Source organism: Carassius gibelio, chromosome A19, assembly GCF_023724105.1.
Source record: "Carassius gibelio isolate Cgi1373 ecotype wild population from Czech Republic chromosome A19, carGib1.2-hapl.c, whole genome shotgun sequence".
NCBI lineage: Eukaryota > Metazoa > Chordata > Actinopteri > Cypriniformes > Cyprinidae > Carassius > Carassius gibelio.
This window is the reverse complement of record NC_068389.1, coordinates 27,742,751-27,763,836: the sequence shown is the minus strand read 5'-3', so window position 1 is coordinate 27,763,836 and position 21,086 is coordinate 27,742,751. Positions and strand designations below refer to the sequence as shown.

Sequence of the window (21,086 nt, the reverse complement as noted above, 5' to 3'; positions counted from 1 at the left end):
TGCAATCAAGTCAATGATATCGCTGTAGATGAAGTGACCCCAACTAAGCAAGCCAGAGGCGACAGCGGCAAGGAACCGAAACTCCATCGGTGAAAAAGAAGTTTATTCAAATGTGCTATTAGTATACTTCTTTTAAACTTAAAATAGGAAAGTATGTTTTTCGTTTACTTGTATGTACATCTCAGAAATTGCCTTTATGTACTCCTCATAAATATACTTAAAGTGACATTTAAGTATGATTGACTTACATTTCAAATTTGTGTAAGTATATTTGAGTTATACTCCTAGAATCTGTGTTTTCATTATTATACAGTAGAGGGCGCTAGTACACATCTTCTTCACAGAATCCCCCCCCCCCCCCAAAAAAAAAAACACAAGTGAAGAAGAAAAAAGAAACAGCAGATACTAACACATGTAACACGATCATCTGACATGAAACAGCATCAAAACTATAACGTTATGGAATAAAATGTCTACCGAATAAGAGGTTATAATTACAGTCCAGCTTTGGGGTGTTGATTGACGTCATCTACGTTATGATTATCATTCTGAGTTCAATTCATAGACTTTTTTCAGCTTTTGTAAAAAAAAAAAAATTGTTTTTATTTTTATGAAACATATTAAAGTGTTTAAAAAAATAACGCATGAAGCTAGAATAAAATGTGTTTAAAAGCAGATACCATGTTCTTTTTTGTTTTTTTTTGGATGTTTTGTATGTTCAGATATGAATATATATATACATATTAAAACCTAAATATAGTATATTATATAGTAGTATATAATAAGTATAGTAGTATACTTAAACTATGATGTAAAGTTCACTTAAAGAAAACTTATGAGTACTACTAAACTAGTACTAGTTCTAGAACATACTTTAAAGTGTACTAAGTATTTAATTAGTAAGCTATCAGTTTACCTATAAGTTAACTTTTAGTATAACTGCAGTACAAACTACAAACATAGAGGTAAACCAGTTGTGTACTCAAAGTTTGCTACTGTTATACTTAAGGTATACTTTTATATACTAGAAATTTAGTCCCAAGGAGTATTGAAACAGTACACTTACAAGAATACTACTAGAACACTGATATTTGTATACTTACTAAATAAAGTATTCAAAAATATATAATTGAACTTTACTTAAGTATGCTTAATAAAATAAACTTGAAGTATAACACTTTTTCTGGGGAATAAATAACTTAAGATTTTTTGTAAAAAAATAAATAAATTGGGGTGGGGGGCATAACTTGATTAAATAAAGATGAGTTCATAGATAAATTTATTGGTAAAAGTTCTGATATGATAAACAGCAGCAAAACTAACAAATACAATGTATTTGTGCATTCCCTGATCTTATAAAACTCTTCAAACACAATTGTAGTGTGTGTTAAATGATGTCAGATTTGTTCTCACAGTATAACAACAACAAAAAAAGTTTCACATCAAGTTTCACAGTGAGCAATCATTTCCTGAGTGACTGCATTAAAATCATACAACTAAAATATGAGGGGAAAACAGGTCTGTCTGTCAGGCATGACGCTCACTTACACAAGAAAATGTTACTAGTGCTAAGAAATCACTATTTTTAGACAAGTCTAATAAAATGAAAACATTAATAAGAGTTTAAATCATTGGAAATATAGGAAGATGCCCTTTTAAACAGCGTGATTTACAGCTACACTGTTTACTAAGGAAGTCCTAAGAGGCCATGGATTATACAAAATTTTTCTTTCTCATTTTGTCTTGATAACGACTTAATTATCTTGTGATCTTGACATAAGTTATTTTCTCGTGATTACGACATAACAAAAGCTGATTTCTCGTTATCACGACTTATCACTTGTAAAAGCTTTGTTCGTCTTCCGAACACAATTAAATATATTTTGGCTGAAAACCGGGAGGCTTGTGACTGATTCAAACATAACGTTATAAAGCGATGACAATATGTTTTGCATATAGCTCAGATTTGAAAAAAAAATTGCATTCTCTATGCTACACTCAAACAGAGATAGGCCCATGGATAAGAATTGTGTTCATACTCCACCCAAGAGAGTTTCTGACTCCAAGAGGATGGGTTTTGAGACACCAAACACCGCAACATACGTTACAAGTCTTGGTTGGCCCTCTCCATCTGACCATTACTCTGGGGATGAAACCCAGAAGAAAGACTAACAGTCGCCCCTAACAAACGACAAAATTATTTCCAAAATTTGGAAACAAACTGAGGCCCCCTGTCAGAGACCACTGTGGCGAGTGGGGCGGGGCCGAGAGGCGTGGGAACGAGGAGTGAGGCCAGGTGTAGTGATTGGAGATGAGCTACACCTGCGCCCCACCGCCAGTATCGAGTCCCACGTAGGAGATGGAAGGATATAAAACTGGAGCGACTATAGTGAAGGACGAGAGAGGACCAGGCCTGGGACATTATTTTATGTTTTGGCTTTTATTTGTGCGCGTCAGTCGCCGTGAGGGGCTGACGCGCTGTTTTGTTTATTTTCGAATATTAAAATGATTTTTGATTGTGCGCCGGTTCCCGCCTCCTTCTTCCCGATGTATATGGAGTTTTAATATTATTACAACCACGTCTACTGGGAGGCCATGAATACCAATGAATGAATGATCAATGACAGCAACCACTGTTTCTCTGGCTGAGGGTAATTTGGGCAGAGGAACAAAATGAGTTGCCTTCGAGAACAGGTCCACCACAGTCAAAACTACCATGTTACCCTGTGATGGCAGGAGTCCAAAAAAAAATCTAGAGAAACGTAGGACCAGGGTCTCGAAGGAACCGACAGCAGCAGGGGGTCGACTGAAAACCTTAGAAGTGGCACAGACAGAGCAAGCCAAAACAAAATGATGTATATCCCGGGCCACAGAGTGCCAACAGAACCGCGGTTTGACAAGAAATACTGTACAATTTATCCCTAGATGACAAGCTACTTCGGAACAATGGCCCCAACGGATGACATCGGACCATAATTCTTCTGGCAAAATAAACTACTCTGTGCGCATCCAGGCGGAGCGTTACCCCTTCTAATGCCCTACGGACCTTCGACTCGATCTCCCAAGTCATATCAAATACCACAATGTCATTTGTCGCGATAGACTCGGGAGACAACGGCCGTTCAGATTTATCAAATATACAGGACAAGGCATCAGGTTAACGTTCTTAGAACCTGGACCATAAGAAATTGAAAAACGAAAACGACTGAAAAATAAGGCCCACCGAGACTGCCTAGAATTTAACCTTTTAGCAGAACTGATGGATTAGAGGTCTTATGGTCGGTCTTGACTAAAAAAGGTCCCTCCAACCAATGACGCCATTCTTCCAAAGTGAGCTTAACTGCCAGCAACTCTATATTACCAATGTCATAATTACATTCGGCAGGAGAAAAATGATGAGAATAATATGTTCAAGGATGAACCTTACCATCTGTGGAAGAACGCTGGGAAAGAACTGCACCAGTCCCCATCTCTGATGCCTTGACCTCCACCATGAACTGATGGAAGTGGTCAGGGGTCACCAGAATGGGAGCTGAAACAAAGCAGCTCTTTAATTTGCAGAACGCTGTTTCCTCCGCGCTAGACCACCTGAACGTCATCTTGGCGGAGGTTAAGGCAGTCAAAGGTGGCTGGCTGTCATTGCGAATAAAATGCCGGTAAAAATTGGCAAAGCCCAGAAACCAAACAGCATAAGATACTCAAAATGCCCCCTGGAGGTATTAAAAGCGGTCTTCCATTCATTCACCTTTCTTATGCGAACCAAATGATAGGCATTGTGAATATTCAATTTTGTGAAAAATGAAGCACCCTGCAGACTCTCGAAGGCTATAGACATCAACGGTAAAGGGTAGGTATTCTTTACCGTGATACTATTCAACCCTCGATTGTCAATACAAGGACGCAGGGAACCATCTTTATTTTCCACAAAAATAATCCCGCACCTGCAGGAGAAGAAAGATGAATGATCTTGGCTGCAAGAGAATGAGAAATATATTTCTCCATGGCCTCCCTCTCCGGTACGGAAAGTGAGTATAATCTGCCTTTATGCGGAGAAGTACCTGACAATAAATCTATGCGGAGGAAGAGAAGCAGCCCGGGACTTACTGAACACTCCCTTCAGGTCAAGATACTCTGCGGGCACATTTAACAAATCCATATGTTCATCCTGCAACACAGAACAAGACACAGAAGAGCAAGCAGACAACAAACATGATGCATGACAATATTCACTCCAGGATGCTTAGTTGCCAGTTTATATTGGGGTTGTGTAACACTAGCCAGAGGTGACCCAAAACCACAGGAGCCAAAAGGGAATCAGTCAAATAAATAGAAATGGTCTCAATGTGGTTGCCCGAAGTGATAAGACTCACCAGCTCAGTGGCATGGGTGATGGCCGACTGACCACAGAGGGCACTGACTGAGATAGGTGGACTAAGTGGGACTGCACAAATACCCAGCTTAGACGCTGTCCCACAATCCCAAAAATTACCTTCTGCTCCAGAATCCACCAGGACTTTACAAGAGAAAATGTCCCGGCCCCTCCATATTTTAACCGAGAGCAGAGTTACCGTGGAGGAGGACTTCTGAGTGGTGACTCCGATCTGAGGAGAGCAAGCGGTCAAAAATGAACGACACAACAGGGGCTCACCGGAATAAAAAGTCGGAGGCGGTAAACGGGGCTCAATGCCTCGGTTGGTGAAATCCACTGGTGAAACCGTCGGAGGATTAAGTGCAGTGGGTTGTTGGGCAGACTCAGGTTTTAACTGTCTGACCTGAGTGGTGAGATCTGAGACCTGCGTGACGAGTGCATGCTCTGCACGACCAGTAGCCATGATTTGCTCCTCCTGCTGTGCAAAACGACTATTGCTGCTGGTGAGAATGTCTCTCAGCTACGCCATAGTTGCTGGATCCATCTTGGTCAGATCATTCTGTCACGTAAAGAACACGAAATACAATTGCAAGTAGAAGAGTTTATTTGCCACAATGCAATACAGCAGGGTACAAGAAAATAGAGCAGGTGTGCTGGTGAACAGGTGAGCTGGTGAGCTGTCTCTGTAACACGGAGACTATGAGGCACTGACCCAAACCAATCCAGAGAATATTCCTGGGAAGAGGTGTGGAAGCAAACTGGGTGATCTCCTCAGCTGAGAGCAAGAAGAGAGATCTGAGGACTGAGAGCAAGACCAGCATCTACAACTACGAACAACAATCTGACAACATGCAGTAACAACCACAAGACAGATAAAGACAGGACAGAACCGACATCAAGTGGAGCCATGCTGATTAGCTCATCAGCCCAATGACTGCTGGAGCAATGCTGAATGAACAATCAGACAGATATCGAGAAAACAGACGTGTAGAATGAACACACAGATCTATGAACTGTGACAGATTGTGAATGACGTAGTTAAAATTGCATTTGGAAGCAATGTGAAGTCAGCAATACAGTTGCCACTCGCCACCAGTTAAACGGTAACACCAGTATGCCTGAGCATTCACTCTTGAAGCTCCGCCCTCTTCTGAGAAGGGAGGTGGGAGCTACAGTTCATTTGCATTTAAAGGAACAAACACAAAAACGGTGTGTTTTGTGTTTCATGAATAAGTGGCAATTTCAACACACTATAAAAAATATCTGCAGTGTATTTTGGGCTAAAACATCACATACACATTCTGGGCAGCACAGAAGAAAAGTAAAGTGTCAGTGACTTATTTTAGTGAATATGAAGTGTTAGCTTAGTTTAATTACCATGATTTAAATGTTGACAGCTTGTAGTTTTATCTCACTGATTATTTCAGTTAGAGCATTCCATTTCATTACATTATATTTCATAAAAGCCATTACAAGGAAACTGCTGTATTTCCTTCGCTTCAAAACCACTTCCTGCTGGCAGAGTTGTATGAAGGTAAAATGATGTCAAAAAGATTTGCATATGCAGGGTAATATTTGTGGAAGTGTACATAAGACTGTAAGCATAAATTAAAATGTTAAAATGTAAGCATGTTTCAAGCACAATCATTTGTACAGTATTTGTACAAGTAAGTGTTCATTCTAATGCAAAATAAATATGATCTGCATTCGTCTGACGTCCATTCTTCCGCACTTACACTTTTAGCACGTTGTTTTTAGGTCATTAGGTTATGTGTTCATACTGAATTTTGAGCTATAGTTTCCATCTCCTCCTCAACAATCGAAGGAACAGTCATCAGTCAGACAAGCATGAGACAAAGTATGATGACAAAAAAGACAAGAGTTTATTGCATAATCTTAGTTGCATATGTTTCAATGCTTAGACCAGTACAAATACAAAAAGAGTTATTTCAGCACAAGCCATAACAATGGAAAAATACTGCTTCACAACAACAACCTCTGAAATGGAGACATTCTCTTATCATTTACTTGTAAAGACAAAAACAAACAGTCACAAGACTAAAAAACAATGCAAAATAATATAAAAAAGTAAAAATTATAAATGACTAATCAATGAAATGAGTATATAAATGGTTTAAATGATTATTATGAATGATTAATGGAATAATAAGATGATTACATGATTAATGATGATGCTGTTGTTTTTGTCATGCTGTTATTGCATTGTTTTGTTCCATATTTCTCATATGTTTATCATAATGCAGTCCTGCCGAGTATATCTAGAATCTGATGTATGAATAAATGATGCACAAGATCTGATTTTAACAGTTTCAATGTTTGACTGACATGCAACAGTTGTTTAAAACATTAGTGATCCACAGTGGACATGCACGCACACACACACACACATACACACACCCAAAAAGTGTTCACCAAATTTATATAGAGAAGAATAAACATTTTTATCCAACATTAATAAGTCTTTTATAAAAGATTTAAGTGTTTCTATAGTGCAAATAAATGTAAAATAAAATTGTACCATATACCACAGTTAAGTTAAAAACATCAAAACTCAACATATGTAAAACTCCCTGAGAACTAGGGATGTGCCCAAATGTGAATGCCATGTTCAGAAAGGAAATGACTCATTCTACAGCTCCCCTACAGGGACATGGTGAATTATTGAATTAAAGAAAACATTTTTAAATGTACGCTTGTTTTTCCTTTCACTTTCCGATTTGTAATTACATGCGCTCTGTGTGTATAGAAGGTATACAATGACTGAAAATCTATCTATCCTCCTGAAGAACAAATGGCTCATCATTATTGATGTTTTTTTTATAAATGATAAATGCTTTACAGCTATGCATAATATAAAATAATAAATATTTAATTGATAAGTTGTAAAAACATTATATAACCTAGGGTATGAATTTAGGAGGTACTGATTTTACATGACATTTGTCAGTGACACTCAGGACTTGTTCTGCATCAAATCCTTCGACATCATCATGTCAATCCTCTCTCCTTACTATCCTCAAGTGATAAGTGAAATCTGAAGTACTGTAATATGACCACAGCAAGACTAGTCATGTCCCTTTTAGAAAATCCATAGATTGTGTTATTCATTATCCATGTTTTTCTAATTTTTAATTAGGATTTGGGCATCCCTACTGAGAACCTTGCTCAGTGCAGTTCTGAATAATTATGAAAACATTTGCATATATTTCAGGATTAAAGAGAAAACGTTTATCAAGTCTTTAAAATGTGTGCAGTTGTCATTATTCTGGCCCTTTTAATTGATTTTACAAGCAGAATTTTGGGACAAACAAACATATCTATGAAAAATGTATTAAGAAAATAAAAGGAAAAAAATTAGTTTGCACTTGCAGGTTTGATCTGTGGTTGTCCAGCCTATGAGATTTAAGTATAAAGGTGTAGAAAAATTCAATATGTAATCTGTTTAAACAAAAAAGACCGACCCATCCAGATCATTTATTGTGTTATTTCTAAATTTTAAGTCAGTCGTCCAATTAACAGTAATGTGTTTGTAGTGGTCCTCTCAGTGGTCAGTAACCTTATCACTAATTGTTTTGTGTGTGCATGAGATCAAGGCTTGTAATGTCAGATTCGTGTGTAGCCCAATGTCCTCTTACAAGCACAATCAACTGCGAAAATGAACAGCAGTATAACAATTCCAATGGGTATGAAGGCAATGTGTAAATTGTAGAATGAATTGCCCAGAGGTACACCCAAGCCCATTAAAACAGTCCTGTGGAGTAAAGAACAGTTCAGAGTTCAGACAACCAATGTAGAATTTCTATAAACTCTTTTATATTTTAAACACAATCTACTAAATACATACATAATTATTAAGAGAAACAATAAAAAAATAGCATTTAAGAGTTTTGCATAATTCCAGTTTTCTCTTTCTCTTGTTTAAAATACTTATTTGCTAGTAAGGAGGATTCATTCATTTACTGCTTTTTGTATTTTTAGAGCAATTTTATGCTGATTGTGCATGTTTTTTTGCAGTAAGCTGTTATTAGTATATACCAAAAGACTTATTGCTACTTGTTAATTTGTGCTTAAATGGCAAACTGTACCACAGTAGTTTTGTCCTTTCTTCCATTTCCACACATTTCTCATCTTTAGATGTGAATTGTGCCATGGATATATTATTCTCTACCCTAACTATTTGCCTAGACAATACCTGTGCTATTCCCTCCAGACCAGCATAGGCTACTGCCTCCAGCCCTTAGTTATCAGATGACCTCTGTGAGTAATGCACTAAACACAGGGCAGCGGAGATAAATTGGGGCAAATCAACGGATTCAGCTGATCTCAGCAGGAATCATTCACTGCTATCCACGTTTTCCACTGCAATTCACGCTGCCAAAACTACAAGCTACGTATTTCCCCTGAACTTCTTACTTCACTCACATAATCAACACATCTGTTCTCCCAGGCATTTTCCCCACTGCATTCAAGCAAGCTTGGCTTAAAAAACTACACTAGACAGCACACTTGTTGAAAGCTACAGGCCAGTGTCTTTCCTCTATTTTATAGCAAAATTCCTTGAACAAACTCTTCAATCAAAGGCTGGACAATAAACAATCAACATCAATCTGGATTTAAATGTGGCCATTCAACTGAAACTGCCTTGGTGTCAGTCACTGAATCACAACTTGAGTCTTACCACACAGATAGGTCACAGATAGGGGGAAGTCGTGGCCTAATGGTTAGATGGTTGGACTCGCAATCCAAGGGTTGTGAGTTCGAGTCTCTCTAGTTCTCTATATACACTACATCACTGGGGTTCCTCAGGGATCAGTACTTGGACCACTTCTCTTCTTTATATGTACTACATCACTGGGGTTCCTCAGGATCAGTCTTTGGACCAATCCTCTTCTCTGTATACACTACATCACTGAGGATCCTCAGGGATCAGTCTTTGGACAACTCCTCTACATACACTACATCACTGGGGTTCCTCAGGCATCAGTACTTGGACCACTCCTCTTCTCTATATACACTACATCACTGGGGTTCCTCAGGCATCAGTACTTGGACCACTCCTCTTCTCTATATACACTACATCACTGAGGTTCCTTAGGGATCAGTACTTGGACCACTCTCCTCTTCTCTATACACTACATCACTGGGGTTCCTCAGGGCTCAGTATTTGGACCACTCCTCTTCTCTATATACACTACATCACTGGGGTTCCTCAGGGATCAGTCCTTGGACCACTCCTTTTCTCATTATACACTACATCACTGGGGTTCCTCAGGTATCAGTCCTTGGACCACTCCTCTTCTCTATACACTACATCACTGGGGTTCCTCAGGGATCAGTACTTGGACCACTCCTCTTCTCTATATACACTATGTAGAGTTTGGCCAGGATCACCTAACCTTTAAAGACCATTTTGCAAAAACAGCACGATCATGCAGGTTTGCACTGCACAACATCAGGAAGATCAGGCCCTTTCTAAAAGAACATTTGACACAGCTTCTTATCCAGACCCTTGTTATTTCTAAGCTAGACTACTGATATACTCTTCTTGAAGCTTCTCATTGCTCTTCTCTTCTTCTTCAATGATTAAGAATGATTAAGAAAGCAGTTCAAGAGATTAGTGTTTCTACATCCACTCGCTCTTACAACTCTACATCCCGCCCAGAAGCCTGCGGTTGGTCTTGTGGTCCCATCAGAGAGACGCTCAAAATCATTCTCAAGTCACTTTCCTTCACTGTTCCCAGCTGGTGGAATGGTTCTAACTTCATCCGGACAGCCAAATCCCTCATAATTTTCAAGAAACAACTGAAAACTCATTTCTTCCATGAGCATCTAACTACATCCTCTTATTAAAAATAAATTATTCTAAAATAAAAATTCTCTTTGCTTTCATCTTTTCTATGTTTTCATTTTCCCTAATCCCTTAATCCCTTCCTGTTCTTGCTTTTACTATTTTGAACGATGACTGAAACTTTGTATAATGGGCACTTTTCGTGTTTATTGCCATCCTATGATTAATCACTTCTTGTATTCCTGAATTGTAAGTTGCTTTGGATAAAATGGCTGCCAGATGAATAAATGTAAATGTAAATTTGTGGATTTCCAATATATCAAGCGTTAATACACAAACAAATCCACAAATAGGTGGATGATTCATATGAAACAAATTTATTTTGTATTTTAAGAAATATGAGCAGTTGATATACTTTAAACTGCACATCTTCGAATGAAAATGCAAAGTAGATGAAAATATGGGATTTATTGTTTTTCTCAACTGTAATTAATGTGAAACTACAGGACACTCAGACACAATAAAAAAAAATAATGAAATGTAATATTAATTTCATACAAATATTGCATTTTTAATATTTTAAATTAAAATATTCAACAATAATTTAAAGGTATGGGGGAAAATTTACTCAACATTTTGAAAGAAAAAAAATTAAATGAAGCATCTAAAATAACTGGTTTTATTCAAGTTAAAAATATTGTTTAACATCACTGAACCAGCGTTTACACAATAATTTATACCAGTAATTTTTGTTTAGCTCTTAAAGGTAATAATTGCAGGTTACCACTTTTTACAGGGTACATATGTCCCTCAAAGACTATTTTTTATTCATTTTCTCAGTTCAGTCTCTAATGCTCCTGATGAGAAATGTCAAATTAACCCCCAGTGTTTGACTCACCAGCTGATGTATTTGGTGTCACTGTAAAAAACTGGGTCTCCAGGGATGCCGAAGCTGATGTTCAGTCCGTAAGTCTGAGGATCTTTTATGAAATACGCTTGCACCAGATGGGACTGAGGGATCTGGTCCTCGGACACAAGCTCGGAGTGTTTGCAGGGTGTGGGGTCCGGTTCTGGTTTACGATACGCCACAGGTTTCCACTGATTATAACCCCACACATTGTCACCATTTACTGGAACCGAGACCCAATTAGACACCTGACAGAAGAGATGGGATAAACGCCTGCTTTATACAGGAAAACATCAATATACATTCATAATAACCATGTACACTTTGGGGATATTAATTAATAGTAAGGAAAATAAGAATTTCTTTTCTTTTTTTCTTTTTTTTTTTTTACAAAAAAATATTAAAAAAACAACACTAGAAAAAAATTGCATGTGTTTTAAATGCTTTGTTTATATTTGATCCATCAGGATTGTATGGCTAATATATTAGGATATGGTGAGAACATGGAGGAAAAAATTTTTTTCAGAGACTCAAAGAGGCTGAATATGATGAATTAATTCTGATGCTTGTCATCTAAATAAACAGAATAGCAGATACTTACATAAAATGATATAAATAGCAGTGGTAACTCTATATCTCCATTAAAAAAGGTCAAAGTAAAAGAGATTTAAATAATCCAAACATATTGCAATGGAATCCAGTGCTTATTGAGAGCTGAAGAATTAAAGGCTCCCCAGAAGATACGAGATGTTTTGGAGGCTCGTGAAGATCATTCCTCCGCTGAGGAACAGTGAAAGTAAAGTTTCTGGAAACAAAAGCTCCTCAAAAGATTCTGAGGATCAGATTTGAGACTCTAAAACATGATTGATGGAGAATCAAGTAAAGCTGAGCTGCATCAGTAAATGTTCGCATGCTTTTACATGATTAAAAAACTCTAAGCTATCAGACTGACAACAGAAGGCATGGAGATTGTGTGACAGGTTTAACTGTAACTGATCATTTTAAAACCTTGGAAGTGTGTGTATCAAATATGATGCAGACAAATATCTGAGACATTGTCCAAGTTTGCTAAAGTGTTTACCTGAAAGAAATAGGGTTTGTACTCATCGTCTATGCAGGTGCTGTCATAAGTTCTTTCCCTGAATACTGATTCTCCAACAGACTGAAACTCTAGAGCGAATCTGGAGTGGTTTCCTCGCGGCGTTACACCGTCCATCCACACACCCAGCTGCGAGGAGTTGGCGTTATGACGGAGATTTGGCCACACTTGATCACGACCCACTGACTCAAACGCTGAGAACTGACGAAAGAAGAGAAATCAGACACAGCTCTACACAGAACCTGCTGTTTGTTCCTGTAGTTCTGCTCACCTGCAGACAGAGGGAGCCGTTGACGAAACTCTCCGTTTTCACTCCACCGCACAGTGTTACCGTGATACCCGACTGATTAACAGTGATCTTGGGGTCAGACCAGATGAAGTTCTGCAGCTCGTATGGAGGGTAAAAACTGGACTCTGGGGTCAGCTGGGGGTCGGCGGTGTTACGAACGTCATCGTACTCCCACACCTGAGAAACACACACAGAAGTCTTCATGTTTTGATTTATAACTATCATTTCTAGTAATAATAAAAATAAAAACTGTTATTTTAAGACTGCATATGTATACATCATGTATTCATATAATATTGAGTCTATTTACTCTGGTGAACACTAGCGCCCTGCTGTACCGCACACTGGTCTGCGGCTCCACCTTCAGGCTGCTGGGTGAACTGCTGTTGATGAAGGAAGGCCAGTCCACCTGCACTGATGACTGTGTGCTGTAAGTGTTGACCATCAGCAGTGCTGGAGCTCCATGATTACACAGCAGGAAGTGAAGTGTGTCACTTTGTCCCAGACCTCGCACATGAACCAGATTCACTCCAGGAGGAAGAACCCACGGAGGAGTCAGACCGGGATTCAACTCTACAGACACCTGACAAATCAAGAGAGATGAGATGTTATATCAGATCCACCACACATAAACCTTTATAAAATAATTAGAATTGTAGATGTTTGCATTTATGATTGCATAACTTGTGTAACAAATCGATGAACTTGTCTAACTCCCATCACGGCAAATTAAAAACACAATAATAGTAAATAATTGAAAATTTTTAAATTGGTTATTAATTACTCACCATCATGTTGTTCCAATTCTGTAAGATTTTTGTTAACGTTTAGAACACAAATCAAGATATTTCTGATGAAATCAGAGAGCTTGCTAACCTTTTAAGGACAGGAGATCACGAATCAGACATAGACAGAGATATTGTCAAAAGCATTAAATATTGTCATTATTAAGAGTATTTGGCATTTCTAATTAATGTAGGCCTGTTACATTCAAACTATTATTGTTTAGGTTACTTTTATTATTAGATTAATATTACAATTAATTTGTTGCAATGATTTTATAGCTCATAACTGATGCATTGTGAAGAGGAGGATCATAAGCGATTGGCTACTCCTCATTGAAAATGTTTAAAAAATTTATTTTAAAAGAGGATTATTATAGCTTAAAATAATTTATAGTCCTATAGCCTAAATAAAATAAACACTTCAGACATCAATGGAACTTTATTTTAAGCGTGGACTTTCAAACACAAGCTGTTCAACACGAAATATGTTTCTTCTCGTTGTTTTCATGTTCGGGCCAGAAAAGAAATATTAAGGAAATAAATTAAAACAGTTAAATATCGCATATTAAGTGGGAGATTCTGAAAATCACCGTCGTCTCTGAGAGAATATGCGAGAATATGCACCATTAATGTGTGTCGTCAGATTTTTTTCAGACATTCACCAGCATCTTGAACAAAGTTTGCACATTGCTTATGTGATATCCAATGGCTCGCCTTCACGGTGTTAAACAGAATATTACTGAATTCATTGTCAAATCATTTTACTGTATAGTTTTGGAGAAATTGAATGGCAAAATCACTCAAAAAAAAAGTGCATTCTAGCAGTTGCACCATTACCCATTTTCAAACATTTTGCAAAATCTTTGCTTTATAGGTTTGCTCATTCTTTCAGTTGATTCCTGTTCTTAGTGATCCTAATTATTACTGTTTTAAGTTTTAAATATTTGTACTGTGTAGATTTGGAGAAAATGAATCGCAAATTCACGCCAAAAAACAAAGTGCATTCTAGCAGTTGGACCATTTCCCATTTTCAAACACTCATAAACTTGTTTGCTTTATAGGTTTGCTCGTTCTTTCAGTTGATTCCTATTCACAGTGATCCTGATTATTACTGTATGAAGTTAAAAGTGTGTCTGGCTTGATCGTGTACTCTCAAACCGCGGCTGGCTTGACCCCAGTCAGATTCGCGCTGCGCCACTGACCACGTTCAAAGCCCAGGAAGGTAGTGACATCGGTAAAATAGTCCACGTGACATCAGTGATTCAATTGTACTGTTCTGATAAGAGAATAGTTTCTGTTCTCTGTGTCAGCAGAACCAGGCGCGTGCGCAGTGGGGCTCTTTACGCGGATCGAAGACACAAAAAAAAACCAACTATTGAATTAAGTTTTTTTTTTCTTTGCGTAAACCATTATTCTTGCAGTTTCATATGCCACACGGACTTTTATAACGATGTTCTTACTACCTTTCTGTGCCTTGAACATGCTAGATGTGTATTTTTCTTGAAAATGTATTTATTTATTATTTTGTTGTTGTTGTTGTTACAATTACTCCACTAAGTCAATTTTCTCAGTGTATATGAAAATGTCATTTTCTAAACTGTCTATGTTCGACAGATTTTTAAAGATTAGCCTAGCCTATTTGTTCTTGTTACACTCGTAGGCTAGTTTCATTTCTGCTTTAGCTATGATTTATTCTTACCTTCCGTTGAAACATATCACCGCGTGTCAGAAGAAAAACTATACAACTAGCCACACCGAATAAAACAGAAGTTATAATTTTTCCTAAACACCCAAACATGTTTACACTCTGAACAAAAATGGATGGATCTTCTTCTTGTTCTTGTTAATGGCGGGTTGTAAAGGACAGTGCATTTACACAACCTACTGTACTGGAGCATGGGCAAGAGATTTGCATTGTCATGACTTTTTCCTGTTCGTTATAAACTGTGGTTTAGGAAGGTATGTGAATGCTCATTGTACTACAGCTGTAAAGCCATGAGGTGTTAAATGTGGTTCTTCTGAAATAAACAGAATAAAATATACATCAGTATCCTACATCTGCCAAATGTAAGTTAAAGACATGTGAATAACTTGCCACTGACAATGTCCTCCAAAACAAGCTTCAAATCACTTTTTTTTTCTTACTGCTGAAAATTAGATCACTTATTGTAAAAGCAATTTTCTCTCAGGTGCATGCAGTGTAAGCTACATTACTCTTGTCATTGCAGACCATAGCAAAAAAATAAATACAATAATAAAAATAAAATAAATCTGGACTCCAGGGGTTATTTCAAAAGAAAGACTTGATTAAGATGCTGTAACCATTTTCATTTAAGGTTGGGTGGCAATTTCCTCCAGATGTTTTCGCGATTTTTTTTTTTTTCAATAAAAGATAAGACTAAATAAACAATGGATTCATTGTTATTTTTCATTAAAAAGCACAATAACATTAAAAACAAGATACAATTACAAACTAGCTTACAAAACGTTTATTAACAAAAACGAATAAGATGAGGCATGGCATACACCACATGCTGTATTATATAATTACTAATAAATTACGGAACATTTAGCAAACACAGAGGAATCATATAAAAATAAATAAATAAAAGAGAACCTCCATAGCATAATGTGAATAAGTTTTCATAATGAAAACAAAAAGAAAAGTAAAACTAAACTTGCTGACGTTGAAAGTTCTTGAATGTTTACAAGAATAACACGTTACTGTAACGCAGTTCCTTTGACAGTAGCCTAACTAATACTGTAATGCATTACTTTTTAAATAAATTAACTCTGTTAACATTACCATATGGTGCATTGTCTGTTACTTTTAAAAAAAATAATTAATTTTGACTGAAGTGCAGCCTAACCTGTTTGCAGCAGTGAAGCATTGTAGGCAGGGGTGTTTCTAGGGTGAGTGGAAATCCGGGGCTTAGCCCAGAAAAATCCATGTATGTGACTTTTTATTTGAATAAATCAGAAAGATTTACCTTATTTAAAATATACAAAAACAATAAAAACAAAAACAAATTTAAAACATTTTATTTAAAGTATTGAGGAAAATACATTTGCTTTTTGCAAACAAAAATTAAGAATTGCAAAACAAATGAAACAGCGCGAAAGCAATGATTTTGCAATACATATTTTCCATGGTCATATCTATTAATTTATTTGCAACGCTGCTTTTATTTTGCGTGTCAGTCTAGTTTGAGCTTGCCATACCATTTTTCCTTTGCGCTTCACTTTGCGAGTCAATGGACGGGGATGTGTACAACATGCCTCCATGGAAGTGACGTCATCGGCCCGAGATGCAGCTCACTGATCCAGGTCCTGTCATGATGAGCAGAGACTTTCGACTGGATCGTTTATTTTTATTCAGTAGCATTAAAACATTCATTTTCTGTTTTATTTACTTTATTAACATGTATGTGTATTAGCAGCGTTTGCTCAAGTTAAAGAAGTTGTTAACATGAACATCTGCTGTTTATTTCTCTCCATGTGCACACTTTTATAGCATTATGTGTATTGGGATCACAAATCATTTGAGTCACTTCGGGAGTTCGTAGCGGGTTCGCGAATCATTTGAGTCACTTCGGGAGTTCGTAGCTGGTTCGCGAATCATTTGAGTCAGTTCGGGAGTTCTTAGTGGGATCGCGATTCATTTGAATAAGTTCGGGAGTTCGTAGCGGGATCGCGAATCATTTGAGTCAATTTGGGGATCGCGAATCATTTGAATAAGTTCGGGAGTTCGTAGCGGGATCGCGAATCATTTGAGTCAATTTGGGGATCGTGAATCATTTGAATAAGTTCGGGAGTTCGTAGCGGGATCGCGAATCATTTGAGTCAGTTTGGGGATCGCAAATTATTTGAAACAGTTCGGGAGTGCGTAGCGGGATCGCGAATCATTTGAGTCATCTGACTCCAGTTTGGGAGTTGGAGCGGGATCTCTAATCATTTGAGTCAGTTCTGGAGTTTGTAGCGGGATCGCGAATCATTTGAGTCATTTTGAGGATCACGAATCATTTGAGGCAGTTCGGGAGTTCGTAGCGGGTTCGCGAATCATTTGAGTCAGTTTGAGGATCACGAATCATTTGAATCAGTTCGGGAGTTCATAGCGGGATCGCGAATCATTTGAGTCAGTTTGGGTTCGTAAATCATAGCTGTATATGGATAGGCATTTGTAACTAATTTAGTAGCTAGTTATAATTACATTTTCATTGTTTAGGTGTGAAATGTGAACTCGTATTTTTTGTTTTAATTATGTGCCTTTTAACAGTATCAAGTATATTCAAAAACTAAACAAATCGTGCCTAAAAGTGCATGCATCTAGGATAATGTAAAGTTACATGATGAAGTCATACTAGTGCTCGTGTGCATTTTGAGTGCGTTCTTTCACTGCATTATTCGATGTATTCAAATGCATTTATGAATGCATGTAAATGACCACAAAATTGAAGATATTAGGGTTAGAAAAAGTATATATTTATATAATTTTATGTAGTTAATCAATATCACACGAAGAGTGCCATTTCAGTATTTCTCCAAAAATCGGCATGATTAAAATGTGATATTAAGTTACTACAAACAATAATTTAATTACAAATACAAAATGTTGCAGAATAATGTAATATATGAATGAATGGTAGCCTAAAGAACCTTTGTGCCAAAATAGTTCTTTCTTGTCATTATAGAACCTTTAAGCATAAAAGGTTCTTTGGAGTTGAGTAAAGAACCCTCTATATAGAACCCCAATGAACCCTTTTTTCTAACAGTGTTGTCCAGTGTTGGGCAGTAACGCGTTATTAGTAATGCGTTACTGTAACGCAGTTACTTTTGACAGTAACTAATACTGTGACACATTACTTTTAAAATAAATTAACTATTTTACCTTTACCATATGGTGCATTGTCCGTTACTTTTTTAAAAATGAATTAATTTTGACTGAAGTGCAGCCTAACCTGTTTGCAGTAGTGACACATTGTAGGATTGGTGGATGCCAACCACTGTAAACAGGAAGACGCACTGTGGGCGTGTTTCTGTTTATTCAAGTGTGTGCGGCAGTCATGGCGAGTCAAGGCGAGAGCAACACGAGTTTCTCAAAGTGGAAATATGCTCATTATTTCACTTGAGTTCAGCATAAAGAAAATAACCTTTTAGTCAAATGTAAGCTGTGTCTTCCTGGTTCGAATGTTCTATCCTAGCCCTCCAATTTCCAATCCGTGTGCTCAGATTTTGTAAACCATACCCTTGGTGTTTGAATCTGTACCCACAAATTCATAATCTGCACGCACACTTTCGCAATCCATTCCCATGGATTTGTAAACTGTAGCCTACTCACGGATTCATGCAGCAAGCTCCTACATGTTAAGGGGGGGGGATTCCCATGCTAAACATGGACAAAGTTTCAAAAATTAAGTTGTACGTTTGAAGGAGTATTTCTGTTCCAAAAATACTCCTTCCGGTTTGCCACAAGTTTCTGAAAAAATTTTTCGAGTATGGCTCTGTGTGACATTAGATGGAGCGGAATTTCCTTATATGGGTCCTGAGGCACTTCTGCCGGAAGAGCGCGCGCTCCGTATAGCAGAGCACTGAGAGCACAACAGACTTCACTGATCAGAGCGAGAGCGTCGTGAAATGTCACAAAAGAAGTGTGTTTTTGGTTGCGAGGGCAAGACAACCCTGCACAGATTACCAAAAAGTTGCTGCTGCTGCTCTTGTTAAATTTCAGCCTCTGGATCTGATTCTGGATCATAAATATACGCTGAATCTGACTGTTAGCCATGGTTTGTTTTGGATGATGTTTTTTTCCTCACAGTAATGTCACAACTTCCAAATGCTCTCAACGCAAAAGCCTACTGCCGCTCATGATTCTTTAGCTCCGCCCACACGTCACGCCTCCAGTGGCTCGTGTTTTTCTGGGGAAAAAATCAGCACAGACTATTTTTCTCTTATAATAAAACTAAAGACTTTTTGGAGATATGAAGGGCAGTACTACTCTATAGGTACTCAAGATTAACAGGAGATTGAGTGAATCCCCCCCCCCCCCCCCCCCTTAACATACAGTTTTAATGAATATTATTATGTGGAATGGGTCTACAGCAAAGTGTCTTAAGTGATTCTCTGTATGTTTTTTTCATACAGGTGAAAAATTGTTGAAAACATGCAGCCTGTCTGTACTGTGGAGTCACCGGCTTTCAGTCAGCTCCTTAGCATGATAGCATAGATTTCATTTTTACACAGCATTTATATATATATATTGTCACGGGAGGAGCACAAGACAGACACAGTGGGCGTGGCGTCAGGCCTCGGAGAGGCTTTTATTAACAGAAATCATAAAATAACAGGGAATACAAGTGGCCAAAGGGGGAAAGTGTCCAAAATAACAGGGAATCTGGTGTCCTCGTCGTGCTGCGGGATTTGTGTAGGTCGGGCAGTGTTCATCAAGGAAGGGTCCAGGCAAGGGGCGGAGTCCGGCGGCCGCACGCGCTCCCCCTCCTAGGTCCGGGGCGCGAGGGGCGGCGGCTTCTCCTAGCGGCCGCGTCTCTCTCGTTGGCCGCGGCGCTGGTAGGGGATGGACGGCCCGGCATCCTGGCCCGTCGGCCGTGTATACGGGTGCGGTTCCCATCCGGATCGCGGGTCCGGCAGCTCACGTCTTGGTGGCGCGGGAGTCCCTCAACGCACCCTTCCTGGACCCACGAGGACACCAGTGTGCATGCACGGGGAAGAGACCGGTCTCCTGAGGAGAGGCGCGTTGGGCTTTTAAACAGCGGCGGTAATGAGGCTCCACTTCCTTCAGGTGTGCCCCATCACACGCCGCCAGCCCTGACTCGTCCAGCGCCCCTCCTCTCACACACCCACTCCAGTCGGGAGCCTGGTGAAGGGCGGCGATTTAGGACGGGGTGCAGGTGATAATCAGGGAGGAGGCAGCTGACTCGTCACATTCCCCCTCCCAAGCGACATCCCCGTCCCCAGGGCGCCACCCACACGGGAGTGCTACCATCCTCAACCAGACTCCAAACGGTCGGAGTGGGCGGGGATTCCTCTCCGGGCGGTCCTCCCTCTCGCAGCGCGCCAGAACAGGGACAGAGAAACCGGGTTTTAGTGACAGCCTCAACCAATCACAGGGTAAAATGACAATAATGGAAGTCACTTACCCCTTTTGTGGCTGGGAGGCTGTCCCCAGTTTTCCTCCGTCCCAGTCCGGGTTCTCATGAACGTTTGCAAGCGAGAGGGAGTGACGTCACCAGACGTTTCCCAACTGCGCTGTCTAGGCTCCGCCTTGCCCGCATTCTCCACCAGTGTCACGGGAGGAGCACAAGACAGACACAGTGGGCGTGGCGTCAGGCCTCGGAGAGGCTTTTATTAACAGAAATCATAAAATAACAGGGAATACAAGTGGCCAAAGGGGGAAAGTGTCCAAAATAACAGGGAATCTGGTGTCCTCGTCGTGCTGCGGGATTTGTGTAGGTCGGGCAGTGTTCATCAAGGAAGGGTCCAGGCAAGGGGCGGAGTCCGGCGGCCGCACGCGCTCCCCCTCCTAGGTCCGGGGCGCGAGGGGCGGCGGCTTCTCCTAGCGGCCGCGTCTCTCTCGTTGGCCGCGGCGCTGGTAGGGGATGGACGGCCCGGCATCCTGGCCCGTCGGCCGTGTATACGGGTGCGGTTCCCATCCGGATCGCGGGTCCGGCAGCTCACGTCTTGGTGGCGCGGGAGTCCCTCAACGCACCCTTCCTGGACCCACGAGGACACCAGTGTGCATGCACGGGGAAGAGACCGGTCTCCTGAGGAGAGGCGCGTTGGGCTTTTAAACAGCGGCGGTAATGAGGCTCCA

At 39.4% G+C, this 21,086-nt stretch overlaps 1 protein-coding gene across 1 annotated transcript; it reads right to left on the bottom strand.

Annotated features, from left to right (window-relative positions):
- Positions 1–6,228: 6,228 nt before the first annotated feature.
- On the bottom strand, positions 6,229–15,146 carry LOC127935353 (glycosylated lysosomal membrane protein). Its single transcript, XM_052533149.1, has 6 exons — positions 14,958–15,146; positions 12,784–13,056; positions 12,456–12,650; positions 12,167–12,385; positions 11,077–11,333; positions 6,229–8,141 (listed from the first exon to the last, which is right to left on the bottom strand). The coding sequence occupies exons 1-6, from the start codon at positions 15,054–15,056 to the stop codon at positions 7,994–7,996; spliced, it is 1,191 nt and encodes a 396-aa protein (XP_052389109.1). The 5' UTR covers positions 15,057–15,146; the 3' UTR covers positions 6,229–7,993.
- Positions 15,147–21,086: the final 5,940 nt, after the last annotated feature.

What these genes read in the sequence shown, in the direction of transcription:
- LOC127935353 (XM_052533149.1), bottom strand. Translation starts at nt 15,056, where the DNA reads ATGTTTGGGTGTTTAGGAAAAATTATAACTTCTGTTTTATTCGGTGTG. An exon ending in GTGATATGTTTCAACGGAAG is followed by an intron (nt 13,057 to 14,957) that starts GTAAGAATAAAT and finishes TTGATTTGTCAG; the next exon opens with GTGTCTGTAGAGTTGAATCC. An exon ending in ACAAACCCTATTTCTTTCAG is followed by an intron (nt 11,334 to 12,166) that starts GTAAACACTTTA and finishes CTCTTCTGTCAG; the next exon opens with GTGTCTAATTGGGTCTCGGT.